Source organism: Phaenicophaeus curvirostris, chromosome 16 (genome assembly GCF_032191515.1).
Source record: "Phaenicophaeus curvirostris isolate KB17595 chromosome 16, BPBGC_Pcur_1.0, whole genome shotgun sequence".
NCBI classification, from domain to species: Eukaryota; Metazoa; Chordata; class Aves; order Cuculiformes; family Cuculidae; genus Phaenicophaeus; species Phaenicophaeus curvirostris.
This window is the reverse complement of record NC_091407.1, coordinates 924,667-952,581: the sequence shown is the minus strand read 5'-3', so window position 1 is coordinate 952,581 and position 27,915 is coordinate 924,667. Positions and strand designations below refer to the sequence as shown.

Sequence of the window (27,915 nt, the reverse complement as noted above, 5' to 3'; positions counted from 1 at the left end):
TCCTTGCCCGGTCTTCACCAAAACAAATGAAATTATTTACATGACAGTGGGATTAGCAAGAGATAATTATAATGCCTGTTCATCTCTTCCAACCGTGGTATTGATATTCAACCAATGGTGAAAATAACATACTTGATATCTTTTTCTTTTGAGAAAAATACCAGTACAGATTTTTGTACTTACTGTTTCAGAGTGTTTTCTGGTACATAAGGTGGCCTTGTCAATAAGAAACTTTCCAGAAAAAAACGGAAAATGAATGATTAAATTTACAGTAACATATTCATTATATTAAATCAAGTAAGTAATAATAAAAGATATTAAACAATGAGATTAAAATTTTAAAAAAATGTGCATTAATGTGCTGTTGTAACATAAGAATAATGATTTTGAGGAGAGAAAATGTAGTATCTTTAGATTATACTGTTAGTGTTATTCTGGAGATTAGTATTTGTGGACTGTTTAAAATAGGCTCTGTATTAAGTCCAGACATTTCACTTTCATTGCTAGGTTGCTCTGTCTCTAATGAGCAGATTTTGTATCTGAAAGATAATGAGATATCAGCAGTGTAATCTGTTTTTCTTCTGTGGTCAGTGGTGGTGATATAAGTGTCCATGACAGGATGGATTTGAGTTGTTTTGGTATTTTGTGTTTTTTTTTTTTTTCGTTTAGTTGTCAATATTATGGTCGTATAAGTAGTTGTATGAATCAATGTTACAATAATTCTGCTCTTCAAGGGCTATTCACTGTCCTTATCTGTGGTTTAAAAATGTCGTTCATTCTTAAAGGGATTTTTGTTGGTAAGAACACATGTTTTTACTTCCGACTTTGCTGGAGTGTAGTGATTCATATTAAGAATTATTCATGAAAACCGTTGCTTAAGCTTCTTATTATAGCAGAAATTATCCTTCATTAGATACTGACAGTTTTCATGATGAGTGTAATTATAGGAAAAGAGGGAAAAAGAAGTATTCCCAGGCCAGCTATATTCTGCCATGTTGAAATTATGCAAAATAGTGAGTGATAAGAATAGAAACTGAGTAGGATGGTCAGATTTGATAGATGAAAAAGGGGGATGGAACAGTACCAACATTTCTAAAAATTAATACATACATGCTTTATGCTCAAAGGATGTTTAATCAATCGACAGAAATTTTCTGTAGTATTGATCATTACTGGCCGGAGTAAATTTCAGCTACGTGCACTATTTGTGGTGGTTCTTCTTATATTTTAACTTCACACATTATATTTTTATAAAACCATTTTTTAATTAGCTATCATTGGAAATTTATGTGAAAGATTTAGTATTACTGGAGTATCTGACTCAAAACAAAGTACTTAAGCATGTAAATAATCCCCAAGAACTAATATGTTTAGATATAATTCAAAGTAGAGTGAAACAATAAAAAAGTTTTCCTATTACCAGCTGTATAGAAACTATTGCACTCATGGTTTATAGGCATAACTTGCAGTATCTCATCATAGACTTTCCTATTTTTTAGATGTCAGCCTTCATAATTAAGTATGTTTGCATTATTAGAAAGCTATTTGTGGTTTTCAGTGCATATATCATTGTGTAACAAGGCAAATTACTGAATTCTAATTGGGATGTAATGTAAATTGACCATAATGACTTGTCTTAATTTTGTTCTTAACTGGCTTACGTGCTTAAAAGGATTATAGAGCATATTTACAAGACCTGTTTTGTTACTTTGTTCTGAGATTGTGACAGTTTTGTGAAGAAAATAAGATGAAGTGACTACTGCTTTCTCTGCTTTTGTCATTTTAAGTTGAAATTCTTGTTGGTTTCTTACATATCAATTTACACACTCATAAGGTTAAGGTTTTCGACTTCTAACTAGTGTTACATGTAGATGGGGCCATGGAACTCTGATCAATTTAAACTTGGAAAACTGCCAGCTGCCCTTCTTCGCTGTGATCATTGAATACATAAATGATAGCTAGGAACAGGAATAGAACAAACTGTAGTTGTCATTCACTGTGGGTAAGAAAAGAAGTAATGGGCTTAAATGGCAGGTGAAGGGAGTTGGATTAGCTTTCAAGAAAACCTTTCTGAGAAGAACAGTTAAATTTAAATAGATTGTGCAGGAAAGCATGAAATCTCCATTGTTGGAAGTTTCTAGGAAGAAATTAAACAATTAAATGTCAGGAATGAAGTAACTACAGGTAATTCTGCTTTATGCAAAAAACATTAAATACTACATGAAGTATGGAATGTCCATTCTCAGCCCTATTTTCTGTAATTTCTGTGATATGCAGGTAGTCTGTGCAAGTAATATGAAATGGTATTTTGGAAGAGTAGTAGAAAAAAAGACTTAAGAGAAGCACAGGCTTAGTTTTCAAAGGAGGGTAGGAAATGAAGTTACATATATTGGATAGTTGTAGTCACAGAATAGCCAAATGCTTTTAGTGTCTAGATATTACTTACAAGAAATGCTGCTCCCTGCAGCATTTCTCTTTTAGTACTTGTGATAGTGTTTAATACTGCATCCTGTTTTGATGCTTCTAACAACTGTTTTTTTTAACTATTACTTATAAGCATGTTGTCTGAGATGTTTATGTAGTTTAACATTTTAATTTGAGGCATCTCTTTGTTTTAGTTCTGCCAAGCATTTGGAATACTGATGGTGAATTTACGATTCCAGAGCAAAAGCAAGTAGAAACCAATGAGGAATTAGCCAGCTCTTATGAAAGAAAATTGATTGAGGTAAGGTTTGTGCTGCACAGATTTTAAGGAATTGTAATACAACATTTGAGGCTGTAAATAGTTTCTTTGCTTAGTGATAGAGAAGTCCAGTTTTTACTTTAAAAAGAACAAAAATGAAAGATTTAATTTTCAGGCTCATGTTGATAAAATGCAAATGTGTTCATTCAGCTTCAAAGCATGTTTAAAGCATGTCAGATAATTAAAAATAGTTTTCCTAACAAGCATGTTATCCTAGTTTGATATTGAAATGAAAGTTTTAATAAACAAGTTCTTTAAGGTTATAAAAGATGGTGGTGAAGTTGAGTCACAGACAGTTACAGTACATGGTTACAGGCATTGCTCTTTTGTCAGCTGAACTTTAAAATGAGGATATAATGTAATCTGTAGCCTTTTGTGTTCTTTTGTACTGTTTTCTCATTGTCAAACTGTGTTTCATTTTTGTATTGCTTTACCATGTAGCTTATTGAATGCTGCAGTATGGGGAATGGGTGGTGGAAACTACTATTTTTGTTGGTATGACCGTGGTAGAAAAAGTTGTCAATGCAATATTCAAGTCTAATGTAGAATTCATTAAAGGAAAAAAAAAAAGTAAGATTAAGGTTTCATCCTAAATTTAAATACAAACAATTTTCCAGACAAAAATAATAAAATTTAATATCTAATACCCATATCTCCTATTAAATATTAAATTAACATTTTTATCAAAAGTAAAACAATTCTGTCTTTCTCTTGCTTGAAATACTCTGAAACTGGATACTCACATTAACTGATGAACACAAAGATGACTAAAAGTGCAAGTCACATGTCAAAGAGTTAAAAACATTCATACTTGGTTATCCTTTTCTCATAGGACCATGTGAAACTAATTCTCTCCCTAATGCCTACCTTTGGTTGGGTTCTTCTGACTCCTTTCCTCTGTTCTGTACCTATCAAAAGACTATCTTAATTAAGAACACAGGTAAAATCTCTTTCAGCTTTAAGAGCGTCTTCCTTAGTTCTGCTGAGTTTGTTCTGTGTGGCCAGGAATCCATAGCTGACCATTCTGAGTTTGTGGGAAACAGTGTTAGCAGTGGCACTGATGACACAGTAGTGGATATAACCAGTGGAAAACCTTGTTGCACATTGAATCCAAAAGAGGAAATCTGCATCTGAATCTCACTTACTAGCACGTAACAGTATCTTCACATACAGTGGGATGTCACCCCTGTAACAAGCCAGATGTAGCTGTGTATCATCTTACACCAAAAAAAAAGGGGTTCCTTTGAGCACTTACTGGATCTTTGGGAAGAGGTGGAAACTGCAGGAAGTCGGGTCTGGTGAACAGGGTGGGTGCTCAAGCACACCGATTTGTTACGAGCTAAAAACTGCTTCACGACATGTTGTGGGTTGGGGTGTTGTCTTGATGTTAACTCACTGTTCACTCTTGCACAATGACGTTTTTTGACTGAGGGTAAGAAAACGTCTCTTATTTGAACATGTGTCCACTTGTACTAAGTGAAGTGATAGAGCTGAACCTTCTCTCACTGTGACAAGTTAGAACGCGTTCTATAACCATCTCTCTGTCGCTCTCCTCCCACTCTTGGTTCCTAAGCTATATTGTTGGTTTTGGTATTTTTGTGTCAGAGTTCATACGCTCGTGTTTCCGCTGAGGGCAAAAGGAAGCAACTGCCAGTTCTGTCTAGAGTTTCTCGGGTAATATGTTACTTTGCATTTTGTGACAACTGGGGGGAAAAGATTTGCCTCTACCTGACCAAAAGTCATGAATTCAGATGCGGCTTGTGCAAAAACTTTTATGAATTTTAGCTGCAAATGGTACTAAAAAAATGTATAGCTGATTTCTACCCTTTAAAAAGATTTTAATAAATTTTTCTTGTTGCAAGTTCTTAAAAGTCTCTTTTCTCTGCCCTAAAAGCACAGCCTTCTAAGACAGGTTATATTATTCATATGCTTACTGAAACATTCCTAGTGTGTTTTCAGTTAACAGCTTAGTCCTTTGCTGTAGAACATTAATTGGTATTTACCTTTGTCATTTCTCTGGAGACTGCTCTGAAATGTGGTCACGCTGGACAGCGTAGGAGCGATGCTGTCAGGCAGCAGCAGTAGACTTAGATTTTCTTTTGACAACAGGTCTTTAGAGTTCTGTTAGTGTAGAGTATAAATATTTTGTGGTAGCCACACTTTCCCTTCGTGATAAGGATTTGGGCTTTTTAAGCATGCTTTCTGATGTGACCAGGACCAAACCTGAATGATTATCTGACCAAGGGAAAGTCAGTTCATTTGTACTTTAATTTTCTGCTTTGAACATGCTGTCATAGAGAAAAGCAACTGTGTGAAGATTATTGAAGTCCTGGGAGGGAAAATTATTGCTCAAGCTTCTGTGCAGAATGAATAAAGGAAGATGTAATGCCATAAAATGTAATTGAAAGGATATAATTATAGAGGGACTTCTTTATTGTTTTTAGCAGACCTCGATGCAGGAAAATTTACAGGAAACTAAATTAATATTTTTATTCAGAAGTATATCTCATTGCTCCTTTTGGTTTGCTGTGATGGTAATACATTTGTCTTTGACAAGAAAAAGTATTGAAGTAACTTAATTACTAATAAAAGTGATTTTCACAAGTAGCATGCCTGCCAATTTGTCCTTTCAATAATATATAACAAGTGTTTTGTTGTTTTATTTGCTGTTAAATTTTCTTTTTATTATTTAATTTTGCTAGGGACACTTATAAATTTTTGTATTACTTTGTATTACTTCCAGTGTTTTCAGAGAGCTGAATTTACATATTAATCGAGTCTGCAAGTATAAAGTTATTTCAAGGACATCCAAATTAGAGGGAGAGAAAGCAGTCATACACTACATCAGATAGTTTGGATTTTGTTCTGATAGACACAAGCACTGAAAAATCAAATTATTTCAAAGATGTAAACTATTGATTTTTGCATCCACAAATTTATATATTGCTTTTGATAACCAATCAGCCAGCTGTCAGTGCTACGAGTTTTCTCTGTGCCTTTGGAACTAGTGCACCTCATCTTTTTGTATGTGAAACGCAGGGAAGTTCTGCTGCCCAGTGCAGGCTCTCTGTAATTAACAATGACCTGCTAATGACACCAAAAATGCCGGCAAATCTCTAAGACTCCTTTAGGAGTTTTAGAAAGCGAGCATCCTTTATCAGGCCTGGGCAACGCGTGGCGGTGATCTCCATCACTCGTGTGCAACGAGACAAAAGCTGGGGACAAAATATATTTCCCACTTATCACAGAATCACAGAATCACAGAATAACCAGGTTGGAAGAGACCCACCGGATCACCGAGTCCAACCGTTCCTACCAAACACTAAACCATATCCCTCAGCACCTCATCCACCCGTGCCTTAAACACCTCCAGGGAAGGTGACTCAACCACCTCCCTGGGCAGCCTGTTCCAGTGCCCAGTGACCCTCTCCGTAAAGAATTTTTTCCTAACGTCTAGCCTAAACCTCCCCTGTCGGAGCTTGAGGCCATTCCCTCTTGTCCTGTCCCCTGTCACTTGGGAGAAGAGGCCAGCACCCTCCTCTCTACAATGTCCTTTCAGGTAGTTGTAGAGAGCAATGAGGTCACCCCTCAGCCTCCTCTTCTCCAGGCTAAACAACCCCAGCTCTCTCAGCCGCTCCTCATAAGGCCTGTTCTCCAGCCCTTTCACCAGCTTTGTTGCTCTTCTCTGTACTCTCTCCAGAGCCTCAACATCCTTCTTGTGGTGAGGGGCCCAGAACTGAACACAGTATTCGAGGAGCGGTCTCACCAGTGCCGAGTACAGAGGGAGAAGAACCTCCCTGGACCTGCTGGTCACGCCGTTTCTGATACAAGCCAAGATGCCATTGGCCTTCTTGGCCACCTGGGCACACTGCTGGCTCATATTCAGTCGGCTGTCAACCAACACCCCCAGGTCCCTCTCCTCCAGGCAGCTTTCTAGACAGACTTCTCCCAGTCTGTGCTTATGTGCGTATGTATAAATTTTTCCAGAAATCTTATGAATATTCTGTACTTTCCAAGGTCTAATTTGAATGTTATGGAGCTTTGCAACAGTCAGAACTCTTGCTAATTTGGAGCTGGCTCCAGCTCTGCATGACCTTGCCCTTAAGATAAGAAAATACTGCAAACAGAGGGGATTAGAGAAGAAGAGACGTCTGTTCAGCACAGATCATACTTCATACAAGGTGTTATCTTCAAAGAATGACCAGTAACTGGGAGAAAGTGTCTAAAAGAAAACATACTCTCAGAGAGAGAAAACATGTTATCAGAGGGGTGTTCTCTGTAATTTTCAAAAACCACAACTGCTTAGATGAATCTTACCTGTACTTCAGCTGAAATTAAAATATTTCACTTTTTGCAATAGTAACTACTTCTTGTATCACTAATATTAACCTGCATCAGAGAGGCTTATAATATTCTTAACTATTACACCACCCACTTTGAATTGGAATGGGTGATTAAGCTAGTAAGGAAATAATTTATCCTAAGTTAATGATGTTATATTATTACTTTATCTGTTAAACTTAGCAATTTTGTTTGATGCATAAATGTTTGTGATTTATGAAGCAAGACTGCTTGTGAAGTGGCACCTACTCTGTTATTCATAATGCTGGAGTTTATACAGATTTGGCTATCTTTTGTTTTCGCAAAATGAGCTTACTAATTGCTAAAAAGTGTTTCAAGTCAGAGAACCTTTTTTGTCAGGGCTGATGATGAATGAACAATTGAGATACTCATATGTATTGTCATTAATTGATAATATTGGAAGTCTTAATATTCTGATTTTTGTCAGGAAGAGCTGGAAAAGAGCCTCATAATGGGTCTGGAAAGTTAGTTTTTCTAATGGGGATAAGTGCAACGGAAATGCTTGAAAATAACAAAATCAAAAGCAGTAAATTAAAGCTACTTTAGTACACTATAAATAATAGTAATTTTAAAAAAGCTTTTGATCGTTGGAACTGTATTAGCGCTGTGTTAAAGCTTTGCAACCTCAGAAAGAGAGGAATGAAACTAAATGGTAACTGAGACATGTTGCAAACTCTTTGTATTGTGATGTGTAAAAGAAAGCATCAGTATTTCTCTAAAACTGCTTACATAATCAGGCAACCCAAAATGTTTGCCTGTTTGCATTTAAATAATCACTCTGTGAAATCTTTGGCTTTTGTACTTCCTGATGGTCCCATTGCAGGGAGAGTTTGTTGTTAGTTCAAATATTGTTATTGGTTTTGAGTTTATAATTTGCTGAGCATTTCAGAAGAGTTTGTAAATTAAGAACTAATGCGAGATATCAGTGTAGACAAATATTGTCTGGGCTTAGTTTAGCTATTTTTGCATATATGCCACTCTGATGAATTACTGGATTCAAAGGACTCTGCCTAATATAAGAAGAAATTAGAAAACAACACTTTAAGCTGAAATCGGGTATAACTATTTTTATTTCTTATTTTTAATCAGCTCCTGGATTGTCAAATAGAAGCTGGTTTTTCTGTTTGCTTTGGTTATGTGATGGATACAGGCTGACTGGAATAAAGCATTAAATTAAAAGCAAGCACTAAATTAAAGAAATTGAATTGAACTGCTTTATCTTGGAGAACTTCCCTGGGGAAGAGGGAGAAGGCAGAGTGTTAATTCAAGAAAAGGAAAGCATGAAATTCATAGATAGTAGTGTACTGCCTTCAGAAGGGAAACCATGAGTGCTTAAGAGGTTTGGCAGTATTCCAAGTCCCTGTGCTTTTGTCCAAGGTAGTGGATTGATACTGGTTTTATTCAGCTAGGCTTTCATAGGGTTACCCCGTTGCCTCTGCTGTTCTGCTGGCTTTGGATGGCTCTATGAGGAGGCATTTCAAGAGTTGCTGTAACCTGAAAAACATTTAACAGTATTATTGTGGTAGTCTGCTGTTCTAGAGAAGCCAACCAGTCACTGCTGCTGTTTTCATCGAAATACTCCTGTTAAAATTGTAGTTTTCCTTGCTGTGCCCTGGTTCTCCTCCACCTCTGATAGCAGCTCTCATCAGTTCCTTTTCCTTGATGTAGGAGTTATATAGGGAGGATTTATTTGCAAAACTCTAACAGTTGGGTTTTCTGACGAGTCCTTGTTTTTCCTTGAAAATAATTCTACAATCCCTTTTTTGCTCAAATTTCTTTAGTCTAAAGCTACAAGTGGCATTTTCAGTTCAAGACAACTCCATTGCCTCACTTACTCACTGATGGTTCATTCATCACAATTGAAACTTTCATTTAATGTTATAGTATAATGGTTCTGATAGGAGTAGCTAAAAACTCTTGCTGGGGAAAGCTTTTAAGTTTTGTTTAGCCTTGTTTAGCCCTGTTCCTGATAGTTTCTCCATCACGTTCTCTTGATAACACATTACTTCTACTATTAGACCTTTGCTATTTGGGAACCCTTGTCCTTCTGGAGTTCCTTCCCCCTTAAGCTGTAGGCTTACACTTTATTTCTGTGTAAGAAAAAAATCAAGAGCCCAATATCATCTGTAACCTTGATTTGAGTTCTTTGGTTTCTTGCTTCTCTTGATGAGCAACCAACTTAAACATAGTTTGCTCTGTAAGCTGGTAAACTTTTCATCCTTGTCACTCACCCCGCCCTGCTCACTTTCAGAAACATCCTACATCAGTTGGTGCTTTCTCGACGCTTTTTGCTCTGTATTTTTGAGTCAGACATAGCTCAGCTTCGTCTCCAAAGAAGCCATGCTCAAGGCCATGCTAGTTACCTATGCACATAAATAAAGTTGGACATAAAGTTGAATTTTGTCCAGTTGAATTAAATATCAAACCCTACATTTCAAGGCATGAGTCAAAATTCTTACAGCAGTGTCTGTTTTTGATGGTCAAACTACTGCATTAGCCATGAGATGCACTACTTCACAAGTATGGTAAAATAAAAAATGGAAATAAAACCTGATATGCATGTAAGATGTTACATAGTGTGAGTTTTTTTCAGTTTAGAACGGAATTATCTCTTGGCTTTGTATTTCAGGTTGCTGAGATGCATGGGGAGCTGATCGAATTCAATGAGAGGCTGCACCGTGCTTTGATGGCTAAAGAAGCTCTTGTGTCCCAGATGAGGCAAGAACTAATCGATTTGAGAGGGCCAGTAAGTGTTTGTTTATTACGATTTAGAATGCCACTGTGGAATAAGATCAAGACCATTACTTGTGATGAAATAAAGAGTATATCTTAGCTTACAAGAATTAACGGCTAATAACACATCTGTCAAGAATACCTTACTTGGTGTTTTTGATAGCATTTCATTCTCTTTAGCAGAATTGAATAAAAAGTAGATATATTCAGACAACAAAATTGTTTTCTACCAACTATTGCTTCACTTCAGCTTCTGTGTTAAAAGATTGGATTGACATTTGAAAATGAATAGGTGGGAAACAGGAGGAGTCAAGAATGTTACTAATAGTTGTCCATCTTCTGAGGGAGGCATATTTTGATAGTTTTTTGTCCATATGGTTATGTGATATTAATCCTTACTTTTTTGTTTGCACTAGAAGCTTTCTTGCTGATTGTATCATAACACTTACGTAGTTTGGCTGGTGACAGGTCTGTGTGCTTTTGTGAAGCAGGATTTCACCTGTGATTTTCAGCCTTTTAGATGGAACCAATCACATTATTGGGTTAAGAGATGACAAATTGTAAGTCCCATGCACATTATAGCCCTACTTTCTTATTCAGAGGTTTTGCTTTGAGACATGTATCTCCATATCCAAAGTGAGTAGTTAGATATTGATACTAGATTTCCCCGTCTACAAGAAGGGTCACAGGGAGGACCCAGAAAACTCCAGGCCTGTCAGTCTGACCTCAGTGCCAGGGAAAGTCATGGAGCCAGGTGATCTTGAGTGCTATCATGAAGCACATGCAAGAGAACCAGGTGATCAGGCCCAGTCCACACGGGTTCACAAAAGGCAGGTCTTGCCAGACTAACCTGATGGCCTTCTATGACAAAGTGACTCAGCTGCTGGATGAGGGAAAGGCTGTGGATGTATCTTCCTGGACTTCAGTAAAGCCTTTGACACAGTTTCTCACAGCATTCTGCTTGAGAAACTGTCAGCCTCTGGACTGGACAGGCGCACACTCTCCTGGGTGGAAAACTGGTTGGATGGAGGGCCCGGGGAGTGGTGGGAAATGGTGTGAAATCCAGCTGGAGGCCAGTGACAAGTGGGGTTCCCCAGGGCTCAGTGCTGGGTCCAGCCCTGTTCAATGTGATGAACGATGAATTGAATACAATCTTAGACTTTTACATTTTCCTCAGAAGTGAATACATTTTAATTCTATATTAGTAAGCAAAACTCCATACTGATAATTCTATACCTTTCAAAATTACATGCTTTTTCAAACCCCAGTTTGTTTCTTTACAAAACTATTGCAAATTCTAACATGAAGAACTCTCAAGGGTGATATGTTCATAATCCTGTCGCACGATTGTTTATTTTTGTTTTATTGTTTGTCAGTAATAGTTTTGATTGGCATTTAAGAAATTGAATGTTGTATTGTCATTTCCTTTAATATTATGCCTCCTTAATAGAAAACATAATAACCAAGGTATAAGAATTATTTTTTTTTTGGTAAATATAGGTCCCTGGAGATTTGAGTCAAACATCTGAAGATCAGAGTTTGTCAGATTTTGAAATGTAAGTTTCATAATGCACATTTTTCTCTTTGTACTGGCTTTATGGGGAAGAAGAACACACAGTCAGATTCGATTATTTGCTCTTATATTATTTGCAATAACTGAATTCTCAGCTGTGGTGTTCTGTTGCTAAAAGTTACGGGAAGCTGCTAAGGCCATGCCCTAATGTAGTGCTTCATGTTGAAGGCAAGGAGTTTAGATTTATGAAGAATCTATTGGAGTGCTGTTTCAGTGCACTAGGTCTTGGTATTCTAAACAAAGCACCAGAAAGTTACTGTTTGCTTTTGCTTTGGGTTTGATAGATACTCGGTGCTGTTCAAAATGGGATAGACTTCCTCATTTTTACAGAATAATTCCCCATCAATGCATACAAACAGCGCTACAAAACCCTGCCAAAACAACCCAGCTGGTCATCCCAGATTGTTCTAGTGTGTTCTGATTTAAGAGCTTTGTCTTTGTTAGAATAGTGAATTTTTGTGGATGAGGGGGTTAAAAAATGTAGCCGATGTCTTTGAATCAAAAATTTCAGTTACTAGGAGTGGATGGAAGTGTTTTCTCCATAACTGAGCAGTGTTCTTCTATTTTAAATAACTCATGTTTTTGCTGAATTTTACGGACTAAAATGTTGAGTTGTTTGAAATGAATAGTTTTTGTTTTGTGTATATAATCAAATGTTGTCAAATGCATGCTGTAAAAAAATACCCCCCTCCCAACTTGTTTTAGTGCTCTTTCTCAGTTATGTTAATTTTAGGGAATGCTTTTAGATACAGCAGGTGTAAAAGGTTAAAGCAGAACTTCAATTTTTCTGATGCTCCATTTAAAATGTTGCTTTATTTATCATGTTGATCATTATCTAAATCACTGGGGGTAGTTGCTCTGCAATTCTTACACGCGAATATGATTCCCTATTTCATATTACTCTCTTTTTCTTATCAGATCAAATCGTGCACTTATTAATGTTTGGATTCCCTCAGTCTTTCTGCGTGGGAAAGCTGCTAATGCGTTCCATGTTTATCAGGTAAGTGAGGAACCTTAGCACAGATTTGGTGTAAAATTTTCTGACTGAAATGGCACACTAGTATTTCTTTTTAATGACAAGATCTTAGCAAAATTTCATTAGACATTAGTTAATGAACAGCGGCAGTAACTTTGTATACATTCGTCCATAGGATTGTGTTGATTGTCCAAATAGCATATTTTGAGGCTTGTTTTTTAATTGTTTAATACTTAAAGCATGCTAATAAGGTGGCAGCATTGTCCAGGGAGTATAACAATTCAGTATTAATCAGTAATACCTTCCTCAATATTCATATACATATTCTTTTTTAATTTTGGTGATATCATTGACCAGACGGATGTGTCCTACTGTGGCAGTTCACTTAAAACTGTTTTGAATGGTGCTGCAAGCCTTCCCTCTGTGTCAGTGGATGTCTTTGTAGTGTGAATTCAGCCAGCTCTGAATTCAGGAGTTTGTGGACTAGCCTGCCTTGTAGTTGAAGCATTGAAATCCTATACTCTTCCTTGATTCCCAGATGCTTGGTTTTCGAACGATTATACCCTCTATGGATAGAATGGCAGGGTGAACTTTAAATGCTCTTTAATATGCTGTTCCAGGCTGTTTGGATTTCTTTATATGTAAATTATTAGCAGCTGCAGAATTTTTCCATTATTAGCAGTTCCAGAATTTCTTCGTACTCCAGAATTTTCTTTGTGTGTTTGTTCTGAACATGCTCCATTCGTTCTCTATTCACACTAGCAATTTATGGGACATATGTTATGTGGAAAGTTAGAAACATCTATCTGGAATAGACGTAGAATGTCTTGGTCAGACTAGTTTGTCTTTAATTATGGAACAGCACAGAATATAATGGAATTCCTCTGGTGAACAGTTGTGTATTTGCTCAGCTTTGTCTTTCAATATTTAAAAAAATTGAGAGCAAAAATTACCTGTATAAGTGACCTGAAACTTCTATAAATCTTATTACATTTTGATCTTGGTACCTGCTGAGATCTTTCCTTATGGAAGAATACATTAATGGTATTACTGCCATTTTTTGATTTTGGTAACAGTGGTATGACTGGGATCAATATCTGTCTACCAAATAACTTTATTTTTGCCACTGTGCACATGAAAAAAAGACATTTTCCGTAATAACCATATGCTCTGTAGTATAGTGCTGTGATGAGACACTTGAAGTGATGGCCACATTGCTGATCAAATATATAGTCATCTGCTTGCTGAATATATATTGTACGTTTCATAGCTACCGGGAAAGCACTAATTTATAAAACTTCAGAATAGCCTCCATAACAGCACTGTGCATATATCTTGTTAAATCTCTGCCAAAACATGTGCTCCTGATTACAGGGAATTTAATTCAATGTTGAAATTGTGGAAGAGGATATTTACAAGGCTACCAGTATGTAATGAGCAGACAAGGACTGGGAATGACAATTAGGATAAATGACTGAACTAATTTCTGGGAGTGCTCTTGTTCATAATAAACACTGTTTTTGCTGCTTTATCATTTATTTCTCCAGTGTCAGAAAATGAAAATGCATGTGTAGCTCTTTGTATCAGCTACATGAGAAATTGCTTGTAGTGTAACGTTGTAAAGGGAAGTGACAATATTACAGAGCGTTATTATTTACAACAACCATCACTTTTTGGAGATCAGACTTCTGTGAGTACTCTTGTGGTTGTGCTGGTTAATTGTGAGAAAAAGATGTGAAACGAACTTGGGAGAAAACTGAAGTGTGCGGGTTGGAACAGGCAAAGTTTGAACCCTTGGGTTTGAGCAAGCATCATTTTTAGATGTGCTAAATTCTTCTGACTGTGCTTAAAGCTAACTGGAAATACGCCTCAAGAAAAATTAACAGAGCCACGGACATATTCAGCTGTGGATGTTATAACAATTAGATGGTGTACAAGCTTTAGTGAAGAAGCTATTTAGAATTTAAAATTGGATGGGCACTTGAGTGCACTTACTAAGTTCAATTAAAAAATATTATTTTACTTGTTTTCTGTAATATCAGCATTTCACTATAATTGAACTTTCAGATGAATGGTGGGTATGATAAATAAAGACAAAAAATAAATATTATGATATTGGGCTTTAAAAATTAAGTAGCTGTTTAGGGCTTTGCTTTCTCTTGCGGAGTGAATAATCCTCTAAGGACAAAGATCCCAACTGAGAAAAGGTGGCTATAAGTGTTGGGGAGTTAATTTTGTCATTCCCTGGGGTATCACGTGGGACTTCACCTGCAAAGTAGAAAGATGGGAAAACTTTCCATTTCTAGATGGGCTTCTAAGCCATTGAGTTAGATAATGTTCCATTTGGTTTCCAGAAATACGGAGTATGGAGGCTTCGGAGAGGTGAAGATCTAGTATTTTGGCACATGAATGAAAAAATGTTGGAAAATTAAAGGGTTCGGTTTCGTCAGGATTTTGATATGATTCTGGAATAAAGGGAGATTTCACAGGAGGGATGATTGTAAATGCAGGGTTCAGTTATTGACACTTGAAGATCATAAAATGTATAAACTGAAAAATTGAAGTAGGTTTACACGTAAAGGAGAGCAGATGGTTTGGGAAGGGAGTAGGAATTTAATTAAACTAAAAATAATTAATTTAAACTCTACTGTAAAAGGAACCACAATAGGAAAAAATCACTACTAAAAAATTTAACTATAAGAAAGAGTGAAGAAAAAAAATGAGGAAGCTGGTTATAAAAACCTTAAAAAGGACAGATAAAATGGTTTGCAGGCATGATGGAATCTAAAAGCTTGGATATTGCTCAGAGGAAATGCATAGCCTATTTAAAAAAAGAGAGAGAGGAAAAACAAAAGGGTTTTGTACCTGAGTAGAAAGATGAATTAGATGACCAGTTGATGTCCTTATTATGAATCAACAAATTGACAGTTATTTGGATGTTACTGGATGAAATTGTCTGTGCTGTGATGGGAGCTCAGACTACATTGTCATAACAATATCTCCTGGCAAGAACATTAGAATGATTATAATTGTCCCCTTTCAGTCCAAAAGAAGCTTCAGAGGTTTATTCTTTTACAAAGTTTGTGATGGCTGTTAGTAAGTGGTAAACTGATTAGTTATAAGCATCAGGGACCTAGCTGTATATGAAGTAACTGATGTATTTTGTCCAACGTAATAGTTAGGGAAGCCTAGTCCTTTACACGGACAATTGAAGTATTGGGCAACTTTGTACAATCAGGGTCATGCTGGCAACAATCTGCTCTTCTCTTCTAAATGTCCTGTCTCTTCAGTTAACTAGCTGCTTTATGATGGTTGTGGTTTGATTTGTGCAGTTTGATACCCTGCTTTTGGGATTTTTTTTTTCCAGATATTGGTCAGTCGACCTTTGGAGTTTAAGTGCTTCTCTAGTGTATTCACAGGGATAAAGGATTCACAGGATTTTTCCAGATAAAAATAAAAAAAAATATATTTTACCTCTAGATGGTGATAGATAGTTGCAGTTTCTTTAGTGCCTGTGAAGCGAGATGATTATTGGAATGACATTATTTAGTCATATTTCTCAACTGTGGACTATATTGTTATTTTCTGCGTACATATGGATTCCACTTTCCTGTGAAGTGTACAGCAAATGCTGTTAGTCATGCCTTTTGTTGCTATAATTACTAGTGGCTGACACTTAAGATAATGAAACTGAGATTTTGTGATTCTTAAAGTGATATCAGTATTTAAATGGCTACTCTCAAAGCTGTCTGGTTTGCAGAGCAGTAAACATTTTAGATTATACTAAATAAGAATAAAGATAAACATGCTATTCAGACAAGGCTGTTGTTATTTGCTTACGAATAGGACCTGTCTAAGGTTATCATCAATAAATATTCTTTTCTTAGAACTTTTTTATTCCTTTGACTCTCTTCAGTTGTACTATTTTTCCTGTCCACTTCCCTGCTGAAGGAGGAGCAGTATACCCCTGGGATGAAGGGGCTTTTTACAGGACCTGGATGCTGCTGCTTCAACAGAGGGAAGAATTTTCACAGAAACAGAATGTAAAAGCGACAGAAGAGAACAGTATCTGATACTCAAAGAGTTTTTGAGGGCGAGAGTGGCCGCTCTCACTTGAAGAGCTCCACCAGTGAAGGCGCACTCTTGGATCCGTCAGATGTGACAGTTAACCTTCAATTTATACATAAGCCAGTATGACCTTGGTATTTCATCTAAGGTAGAAGTCTTAGCAATGGAAGGCAGTGAATTGGCAGATAAAATAGGCAACAAATCGCAAAAATTAAGCCCAAAGTTGAATTGACCTGAAAAAGTAGAAATGAGCAACTGAGATGCAGAAAAGAGAAAGGGCTGGACAAGATTGAGTATCTTGCAAATGGATTGAAACAGAAATACAGTCAGCCTTCAAAGAGACCAAATAGCCTCATTCCTCTGAGGGAGGATATTTGTAGAAGCCATTTCATTCAATGGTTGGACTTGATGATCTAAGGGTCTCTTCCAGCCTAAACGATTCTATGATTCATTTCCCTGATATATGAGGAATTGGATTACTTTAGCAGCTGCGGCACTAAGCAGGCAAAAAGGAGAAAGAAATAGTCTTCTAATCATATTCAATCTCGGAGCAGCTCAGGGCAAGTAGAGAAGAAAATGGCCTAGAATGATTGGGAGAATTTGAGGGAGAGATATATATGGCTCATGGCATTCTGAAAGGGAACAGTTTTTAGGGAGCATAAGCCTAAATGGTTAATACCCACTTTTTCCATCAGGGGACTGAAGGTGTGTCAGAGAGGCGTATGAGGAGGTAAAGGAGAAAAATTTTAAATAGCTGTGATGGACAAAGTATACAAAGATTTAATCAGTCCTTGGAGGCTTTTATAATTATTTATTTTTCTAAAGGAAACCATGATACAATGTAATACATTGATGTGCTTACAGAAATCCTAATCTGGATGCAAGAAAACCTAGGAAAATAAAAGCAGAACTTGAATTTTCAAATTATTTTATACCTACTACAGAAAGAAAAAAAATATCCATTAAATATCTAGAATGAATAATAGTTGCCTTATTTACAAACTGTTTGGTGAAATATCCTCCTTTCCTTGGCCAGAGCACCCAAAATATTCTGTTTGGAGAAAAAGCCAGCAGTTCTGTCACTTTACCTATTTTCTCTTCTTCAGAAACGTCTTTCACTGCAGTGGTTGTCATGCATTGCAATGGCTGTATCAGTTCACAGTGCATGTTGGTGGAATGATGTTAATTATTTTTTTTGGTATTACAAGTAGTTAATTATGTTATTGAGTGAAATCTTCTGTACTGATTTGATTTCTATCAAAAATAAAAGAGATATTGATTTCATCCAGGAAAAGCATAGGCATGCTGCTTTTGCTTTTTAGTGTCCAGCCAGTTGAGTGCTGTTTTAGTGCATAGAAACAGAACTGTGGCTGCAGAAACACAGTGAACATAGTTCTGCATGTATATAATTGAGTGAATAGGCCTAAACAGTATGACACTTTCCTGTTTAGACCTACAACATTGATGTTCTTAAGATTCATACTTTGATTTGGATTCTTATATATTTGACACTGTATTTGGGCATTTTTATGAACTAAATATAGAGAAGTTGAAGATTTAATGTCACAAAATATAGTGTTTGTAGTCTTTGTGCAAATAGGTACAGTGGTCTTATTGAGATAAAACCTTGTTCAGTATAATTCCTGTAGAAAGAGACACAAAGAGCTGTGTGTATCACAGCTGAAAACGTTCATTGTTCTGCTTGTTTTTCATTATGCAGAAATTCTTAAATTGGAGTGTTTACCAATCTGTATTTTACATCCAAAAAGAAAAGTACCCGCTTTAGGCGTCTCCAGACCTGAGGAATGCGTGTTGATTAAATGCCTGTAATCGGTGAAGGTACATTGGAACTGGAGCATGCTGGAACTTTGGCCTTTGTCCTTTCTTCTCTTCAGGCTTTTATACCTAATCAGTGACAAACTGTGTCAGGAGTTACTAGGCTGTTACTGGAGTTGAACAGCATTTCTGACACAGAACTGCTTAAAGATTCTTAAAGTTATTAAAGTAACTTTTGGCCCAAAACCCAGTACCATGGGAGAAGGATTTATTCACTTAAGTATGCAATCATTAAACTAGTGCTTTCAAACTGGTTCTCAGTAGTTTTTTTGGCATTTCAGTAATATTAAGTTAGCAGGTAGTTGGCTGAAAACCAAAATATTAAATTACTAATATTTTACTATTTCTCTTCAAATGTTTGGCTTCAGACGTGTTTTGTGATAAGAAAATAGCAGACTCGCTCATTATATACACTTGTTAACTGAAATTCTTCTTTCAGCTGCTGTAAATTGTATCTGAAAAAAGGTTACCAATCAATCTTCACTTGGGAGACTCAACTGGAAAGTGCTCCTAAATTACAAGCAAAACCTACTTAATTCATTTTTTGATATACAAGAGGATATTGAAGTAAAATATTTTGTCTACAATCAAATAAGCATTCTAGTGATGATTTTTATTTAGTCTGTGAATTTTCGTTACCTTAAAAATTAGTTATTTAGCTTAGGAGATGGGTGATTTCAGGAAAACATGGGCATTTGAAAGGAAATGCAGTGATCAGAATCAATTATGAGATTGGTCAGAGAAGGAGCTTAAGAGTAGACTTTTTAGCTTTCTGTGACTAGACTAGACTAAGTTTATCCAAGCAGTTGTATATTTAGGGTTTACTTTGTTTGATTTCCCAACTGAATTGGCAGTAAGTGTCTTGAAATACCTTGGCTTGTGAACAGTATTCCCTGTTGAGATAATGAAGCTTTGAATGTGTACTACATCATGAACTTTAATGTGCCTTCCACACTCTATTATATGATTGTCAATAAATTCAGTATGGCACAGGACTCCAAATACTGTGTTTTCATTTTTTACTGTCTAAAAGAAATTGCTATCTATGTACACAGAAAACCAGGAAGAAATTCTTTAACAGTTTCATCCAAGAAATTAATCTATGCTTTTTAGTCCTTAAAAATTTCAATTACAGTGTACTGGATGCCTTAATTAGTTAACTATGGGTTAGAGCTTAACAGGTAGTACTGAATTGCATGATTCACCAAATCACATGTGCAAAGATAACTCCTTAGTTAAATTAGGATTTGCATATTAAATAACTTAATAATTTAAGCTTTTTTGTTTTCCCCACCCCTCGTAGGGAAGCTGGGAATATGAAATTTCAAACAATGTGGTGGTTGAAGCGAGAATAGGCAGCGAGAGAAGTTAGAACTGGGTGAATAAAAATTATTTAATATAGTTTTAACTATGTTAAATTAGTTTTATCAAAATTCTGCCAAATACTTGTATTTCATATTTCCCTTCTTTTTCCTTCAGAGTTGTACTGAATTGTTAAAACAGATGTCCTGTAGGTGTTTGATTATCTTTATCCTGGCCTTATTTTCAAAATGGAAAAGAGCTTTGAATACTTCTTGCAGACTTGTTATACTGGCTCCATCATTATACTCTCTGAATTCTTCTTGCCAAAGGCTAGTTTAATTTTTTGTTTACATATGCATTTGTAATTCACACAATGCTCTGAATCTCTTGTATTCTTAGATGTGTTTATTTTGAGTTACTGTACTCATTCTATGCCATCATCATGAAACATGAAGAAGTACAACAATAACCAAAAAGTGCTCTTGTTATTCGGTAGACTCCAATATATGAGTATTTTGTACAGTGAAATATTATAATCTGGCAGAGATTGCATGGTATCTACATAGTATATTGTATCTTGTTGGAAGACAGAAGTGTCCTATAAATTTGAGAAACCAAGTGTCTGTAGAGGCAAGAGGACTTCTTAAAGACTGAACCAAAGGAAAGCTGTAAAGCTCTAAAGCTTCTTTTGTGGGATGGGACTTTCACTTGATATCATTGGATTTCTGAAACACCATGAGTCTTTTCTAAGGACCCCTCAAATCTAGAGGAGAAAGACCATGACAACATTTGTCATCAGGAAAAGCTACAATTCAGTGTTTGAATTGGCCACGTCAAAATCCAAATGTCATTTGTTCCTTGCGTTAATAAGTTGTTAATACTACAGTTGTTACTGCCCACTTTTTGTGTGGTGGTTGTTGCTGTCACTTTTTTACACCAGCTTTCTCCTGATACTTGCCTTACGGCTTATTAAATTGCCATTTTTTGTTGGGTAAGCAAGGAAGTGCAGTGTCGTCAGTACAATTCCAGCTTTATTTGTGATGCAGAATACTGAGATTATTAACGTGCACGTGGGAATGAGTGAGCTACAGATTGTACAGAAGCTATTGAAAAGGGCACTCTGGATCTTGAGTTTTGATGCTTGGTTTATAGTTTCTGGCTTGTGTTAGTTCAGCATTCCTTTAAACTCTGGGCTCATTTCTGTAGAGGAAAGGTTATTCCCTAATAATGAATGAGATCTCAGCTTTCTGTGAGTGCGTTTCAGTTCTGCATGAAATTTTCCTAGAGAATGTGAGTCTTCAGCATGTAATTGCTAAGATGCTCATGAAGTAATTGAGCGGCAAACAAAAACCGAATCACAAAAACTACAGCTGTGTTAAATTATACTTAATGTCCTATACAAGCAAAAAGAACGGTCTGTTTTATTTTCCAAACAATAAAATTTCTAGTTTAGTTTTCAATGTAATTTTTTTTTTTGAAAGTAAATTAAGTTTTATACTTTAGATTAAATCATGTTTTGCAATTGTGATGCTACAAAGCTAATTTAAAAAGTTGAAAAAAATGTGTTGAGTACATGGAAATCAATTTTATAGTAGTATTAAATTATTTTTTTCCTTTGGTCACTAGGTAGTAGAATATGCTGGAAACCATGGTAACAAAAGTACTACCATGGGTGCCCCAGAGTCATGTTAAAAAGAGCAAGCTATGTTTGTCTTGATTAACATAATATAAAGAGAGAAAAAGGGGAGGAGAGGGGAAAAAGGGAGAGAATAAGATTAATGACCTGTACAACAGAGGCAGTAAATGTACAGTCAGAGAGGTATCTATGGATAAGGGATCCTGGATCTTCTGGTACCATTGCATCATGAATGTGAAGGTGTTTAGCCATGAAACTTTAAAGAATAAAGGAGATATATTAGTTCAATGGTTTGTCTTTAAATTATTTCCTTCCATGTTTGTATTTTTCAGGTTTATATTAGGATAAAGGATGATGAATGGAATGTTTATCGAAGATATGCTGAGTTCAGAAGCTTGCATCATAAATTACAGAATAAATACCAGCAAGTGAGGACTTTTAACTTTCCACCAAAGAAGGCCATTGGAAACAAGGTACTGCAAATAACTCATAGCATCAGTAAGAGCTGGGAAGAAAACCCTTTCCTACCCCGCTCTCCCCCCACAAAGAGTAGTTAATCAAATTTGTTAGCTTTTCTGTGGAATTTTCTCCCTTTTTTTTTGTCTGAGTATCACTGAGTTCTTGTATCCAATATCTAAGAAGCACCAACCATAGTGATCAGTGTAGACATCAAAAGAAAGCTGATACAAGAACTAAAGTACTCAAACATCTTCGTGACATTTTGTCTGTCCTAAGACCACTCTAATGTGTATCACTGAAATGCCAGAATCACGCCAGTTATATCTGTTGCAACTTTGTCTGTGATAGAAAAATCATGATTGCTAGTTTGTATGAAGTAATATAAATTTTAAAAAACAAATAGAAAAGAATAATATTTATCAGTTCCTTAATGACGTTCAGATGACAGCGAATATGGGTTGTGAATGTTCAAAGATATTTGCTCTAATCTGACTTCACGTGATTTCCCCAGTGTTCTGTGAAAATGAGAAGCTCTGCACGTGTGATATGAAATGAGTAGTAGTGCACATAATCTGGAATAAGTGGTGGTGATGTAGATACCCATGGAATTTACCAAGAAAACCTGTGGGTCTGTTTGGCATAAAGTCCTGACTTGATGTAGTTATTCATTGCCTGCTAACCTAGCAAATGAAAGTACTTATGAGAGCATTTCTACTTTTTTTTCCATATACTAGAAGATCCTGTGCTTTTAATTTCATTTTTAGTGGACAGTTTTGTAATAGAAACCATGTATTTTCTTGTTACATAATTTTTTTTTTTTTGAAGTGATGAAGTATCACCCACTTAAATAAATTACAAAAGCCTTCTTTTAAGCTTCTTTTGATAGTCTTTCATCCTTAATTACTTTAAATACTAATTGAATTACAACTTCAGTTGCACAATTGATGCATACAAAATTATCAGTTGAGCAACTAATTAAAAAATTTGCATCTCTTATTCTCTCAGTGCTTTAGCTTTGGGCCAAAATTCTACCTTAATCACGCATAAACCCACAATCACTTTCTGTCATATCAGTTCTCAGAAAAAGTATCTTTTCTGTACAGTAAGAAGCGGGTGCCATCCACAGCACTCCTGAAAGACTTCTACGGTGAGATATAATTGGGATTGATTAATGCTTATACTTCTGGCTACTCGCTGTAAATAGCTTGCAGGTCACAACGTGGTGCTTTCACGTCAGCTTTGCAAGAACTTGCCTCAGTTTATCACCCAAGAGCTTATTTCCAAGCGCACTGTGTAAGCAATTTTTGTCCTTTTATACATTTGCTTTAATTTGGGACAATTTATATTAACAATTTGTGTTCAGGATCTTTCAACAAATTCTATATGTAGGATTAGAAAATAGCTTTAAATTTCACAGACGTGCTTGTGCTGTGGCATAGTTAAAAAGAGGACATCCATTTGTATTGTGTTCAAACCAGGAAACAAACCCAAATTAGTCTTATGTATAGCCATATATGTTAATTCTATAACAATGTTGGGGGGGGGTTGTGGCATTCTAAAGCCATAGAAACTTCGTCTTCTAAGTTCACCCTGTTATTTCACAACTAAAAAGTGTGAGTTTCAAATGGCACTGAGATTGAATTAATACAGTCTAGTTTTTAAACAGGTAACTTAATTGAAGTACCGTACTGGTAGAAATACAACTATTTCACATGTGGCATGATGAAGATTGGTAGTCACAGCACACATCTTCCCTGACACTGTCACCTGCACGCTAAGGGGGCCTATAGAGTATTTCAGATTTTGAATCCGCATCCTCTGGGTTTTCTGCTGGAAGAGACTGCAGTTGATGTTTTATGTATTCAGCATTTAGAGAAGAGCATTCGATTCTTCATTTCCATTTTTTTGTCATATTGCTATCTAAGAAAAGAGAAGTTAATCAGTGGGAAATGGTTGGCTTTTATATGACAATTGCTTTATAGCCAACACCTCATCCTTAAGTTCTGTGGTATGGAATGTGTGGGTGACCCAAAACTCAGCATGAAGGTTAAAACTAGCACAGAATTGTGTTTAATTTTTGGTGGCTGTATTTAAAAGGTAAGCAGTTTGCCACCTGGCACATCTCCTTCTCTCCCTGAATGTCTCATTCAGTTTATGTGTTCATTTGGTGCTCAAGTATAACATTTGGGGAGAAAAGTGAGTTGAGCCTTTTTCTTTTCAAGTTAACAAAAATTTGCTATTAATTGCTGTGGAATTTTAGGAAGAAGGAACACAGACTCTTTAGGAACTAAAAACCAGAATTTTGCTTGTCAAGGTGTTTTTATTTTTGCTGTTTTGTAGTCTTATAGTTAAGAAAAGCAATTTGTTTTAAGAACTTACTGAAGATAGAGCCCTTAGAAACAGTTCAGATGGTGTTGCTTTATATCATGATGATATGAGGGGAAAAAAAAAGAAAGTAATATAATTTACATGCTGCTTGGACAACTGCTAGATAAAAATATTGCAGTTTTATAACAATTCATGCGTCATTTAAGTATTCTAGAGCCTCCTGGAATAAAATGAAAATATAAAAATAATTTTCTAAATTTATTTCGCATTGTGATGGTGATACTGAATTACCAAGTTACTTAGAGTAATAATTTTTCTTTCCAAGGGATCTTAGCAGGGACAAACAATTACAGAAATAGAACTAAAACCTCCTTTCTCCGAATGTGAAACTATATTCACATTTCTCTCTCTGTCTCTACTGATCAATATGCTTGATTTTATTCCTCCCTTTCCCCACCCCTCCTCAATGTATTGTCTTGTAATTATCAGCAAATTCTAATCTTATTGCTCTGGAAATTTTGGGGTGGTTGCTGGTACTATACACATTCAGTGTTAACTTTTAAATAAGTGGAGAGAGCTAAATATTGAATACCCCAGGTCATGTGAAATGGTGGAGACATTTCCTGCATGAAAAATTAGTTTTTCCTCATTGTACCATGTAAAATATGTTTACAAGAAAGACCTATAAGTAACGGGCACTTGATATTAATATTCCTCATTGATTCACTTTTTATTATAGAAAACAGAATTGTCCTATCAGAGTCTATCTAAATACAGATTTCTATTAATGGAGCAGCTAATATTTTACTGGGAGTAAAGTTCAAAGAGCATCTTGTATGCTGCTGCTGTTCTGCAGTTGGGATGCTAAAATGCTCTTTTAATGAATTTTTCTGATTTTTCTGATTGATTTTTCTCTTTGCTTTAGGCAGCTCTGTGTGGGCGAGGTTAGCCGTGAGAGGGGTGTCTGCAGCTCTGTGTCAGACTGCACCCCTCTCTGTTCTCTTAGCGTCCCCTCTCCTGGCCTGCTGGAACCACCCAGCTGGAGAGAAATGGCAACGTTCTGCTTGAAGGCTTTTACTGAGAAGGGAAAATATTTACTGAAATGTGGTAGGGAAACAATTGTTACTGAACTTTGTGGGGAATTTGGAAAGCGCTTTTTTCACTTGCTGAACAGTTAGAAGGGAAATCGTAGTTTTTCGTTAACCTGTTTGTGGGTTTGCCTCTTTGCTGTGTTTTTATTTTTTTAAGAATCGATTTATTATTTTATTTTAAAGGGAAAGCATTACTGTAAGCTTGTGCACCGTAAGTACCATGTTTCTAAAGGGTTTAGGGTTTTTTTTTTTGTTGTTGTTTTAAATTTAGAGTCTGACTTTATTGGTCTTCAGGGCGCTTTCAAACCTGGTAAAAGAATGAAATTAAGAAAGAAAACTGCTGTGTTAGGGGGAAGCACTGAACTGAGACACATTTTAACTAGTATTGTTGGTAGTTATTACTGTAATATAGGCTAGTGAAAAAAAGGATCTCTGTTTCATGAACTGTTGTCATAGTTTCCAGAATCTCCTGAATAAAAATAAGGAGTAGACTGTTAGTACTTGATCTGAGTAGAAAACAGAAATAGAATTGCCCTTTTCAATAGCTGGGCAGAGGATAAGCCCTAGGGGTCTTGCTATAGGCTGCAGTTTTCTGTTGGTGCTTTTTAATGAATAGTTGATTACTGTCTGGTTCACAAATTGACACATAGTTGGCATTCCTGTGTTTAAATAAGAAGTATTTAGATGAATCTGGGTTTTGTTAACATAATATTATAGGTTGAGTTCTTTCTAACAGTGGCATTAAACAACACTAAACAGAGATAAGGTTTTAGTTTTATTCTCAAGATTTTTTTGTTTCCCGTTGATATATTTATGCATTTTTACCACTTTTTCCTCAAGGATTGTTTTGAGAAAATTAGCCTTTTGGATGGAGGATATTGCTATCTTGAAAATGCCAGGTGTTACAAGAAGCACACTTGGTTCCAGGATTCTGTAAATGCCTGAGCCAATTCACAGTGGTACGAGACATACTGAGATTTATTATGTAGGTGAAGAATTTATCAAAGTGATATTGTTTGTTGTTTGATAAGGCCTGGGGACCACATACTTTTATGTATTTGTTAATGTGCTTGTGCTCTGGACTTGCTTAGGGGATGCTATACAGAAAAATTGTATTCCAAGAAAGCACAGACAAAACCTTAGTATGACTGTAAACCTTAGCTACAGTGCTGCAATATAAACCTTCCTCTTACTCAAAATAAAAGCTAAGACTTTTTTCAGAAATTAATATTTGAATAAAATCTGTATTTGTGAGGCATAGACTGAGTTTGCAGCTCTTCTGGTGACCTGAGGAGGCTGGCACAGCTGTCAGGTGACCATTTCCATACTGAACAGGTAGGCTGTGCTGAGCAGCTCCACATAGTGCTGCAGGAGATGCTTCAAGTCTCAAACAATTAGAAATGCTAATGAAAATGCTGCAGTTGGCTAGCACAAATTTATGGGGACTTGAGGGCATTGACAGGATCGTAGCTCAGCCTTAGTGTGTCTGCTGCTGGATGATTTTGCAGCAAGGCTTTTTTCAAATGACTTCATCTAAAAGCAGTACTTTATTTCTGCCATCATTGAAATGAATCCGTAGTTGGAGGTGAAAATCCATCAACTATTTTAGTAGAGAAACACAGAATAATAATTACAATTATGTAGTAAATCCCTTTAAAGGAAGATAGATTTCTTTTCAAAGCTGACAGTTCCTTGATTTCTTCTTTGTATCGCATCCTCTTAAATTCCTGTTTGTTCCACTTAACAGTAAATGTACAAAAAAATCTCACAGTGGGATAGGAAAAATGGCAATTTCATGTATTGTATACCCTTGTTTTGTTGTATAACGCCAACCTGATTCTGCCATACAGAAGATGGCAATACAGGTAGGATGGAAATTTTAAGCTCATGTAGTTTCAATAATTTTGAGGTGAATTTTATATTATATTATGTAATAGTTCTTGGTATATTTAGTATTGGAAACTGTACATCTGTAAAACTCTTCCACGATGCAGGGGTTATTGGAGGACAGAGGTATTGAAGTCATGTTTTGTTATGACCTTCGCGAAGTTGTCAATTAGCCTGTAAAAATTATACTTGCTATCTATTTCTTGATCAAAAACCAGAATGACTTAGGAATTAAATGTGTAATTAGCTCCCATTTCAGCTTCTGATTTCCTGTTTCATTTTGAGGTTAACAGTTGGTGTCTTGTAAATAGACAAAACCTGCTATGAGAATTTTGCTAGGTGTGTTTGACCAAGATGGTGGGAAATATTGGACTACACTGGATGAGCTGCATTTATTTCTACATTGTGGGTTCATATTTGAGTAGCACTAATGTCACCTTTAATTAGGATGGCATGCATTGTATGGTATTAGAGGCTGATACAGTTCTCCTAAGCCCTATTTCCTTTGATTTTAACTGAGTTGGATTGAGCCCTGATAAAAAACGGTTAGATGATCAGAAGCAGAGCATTTAGTGTTGATTGCAACAGCACCAAACCCAGAATATAAGTGTTTTATCTGTCCCTAAATCATGGCAGGTAACCATGGCAATCGTACCATTTCCAAAAGCTCATGGAAAGTATTTGAAACATCCTAAGTGAGCCATCCCATTAATAATGAATAATATCAATGTGGTGCCATCTGTTACATACTAACAGTGTATATGAAAGACCAGCAGTTGTGTGAAACATTTTAAAACGCAAGTTGGACTGAACTTGGCTTGTAATGAAATACTGCAAAACAGCGTAACATAAAATATGGTACGTCAGGGTCCGCTTTTTAGTTTTATCACTTAACGTCATCTTCTAATACCTTTTGAAAGT

At 36.1% G+C, this 27,915-nt stretch overlaps 1 protein-coding gene across 4 annotated transcripts in view; it reads left to right on the top strand.

The window, feature by feature from the left end:
* SNX29 (sorting nexin 29) overlaps window positions 1–27,915 on the top strand; it is an 86,357-nt gene that overhangs the window by 21,405 nt on the left and 37,037 nt on the right. For all 4 annotated transcript variants that reach the window (XR_011338589.1, XM_069870341.1, XM_069870338.1 and 1 more), the window contains 5 exons: window positions 2,619–2,725; window positions 9,735–9,851; window positions 11,339–11,394; window positions 12,330–12,411; window positions 21,562–21,702. Coding sequence is in view for 3 of the 4 variants with exons in the window: in XM_069870341.1 (XP_069726442.1) it covers window positions 2,619–2,725; window positions 9,735–9,851; window positions 11,339–11,394; window positions 12,330–12,411; window positions 21,562–21,702 (503 nt within the window). In the remaining variant the exon portion in view is untranslated. The remainder of the gene's footprint in view (window positions 1–2,618; window positions 2,726–9,734; window positions 9,852–11,338; window positions 11,395–12,329; window positions 12,412–21,561; window positions 21,703–27,915) is intronic.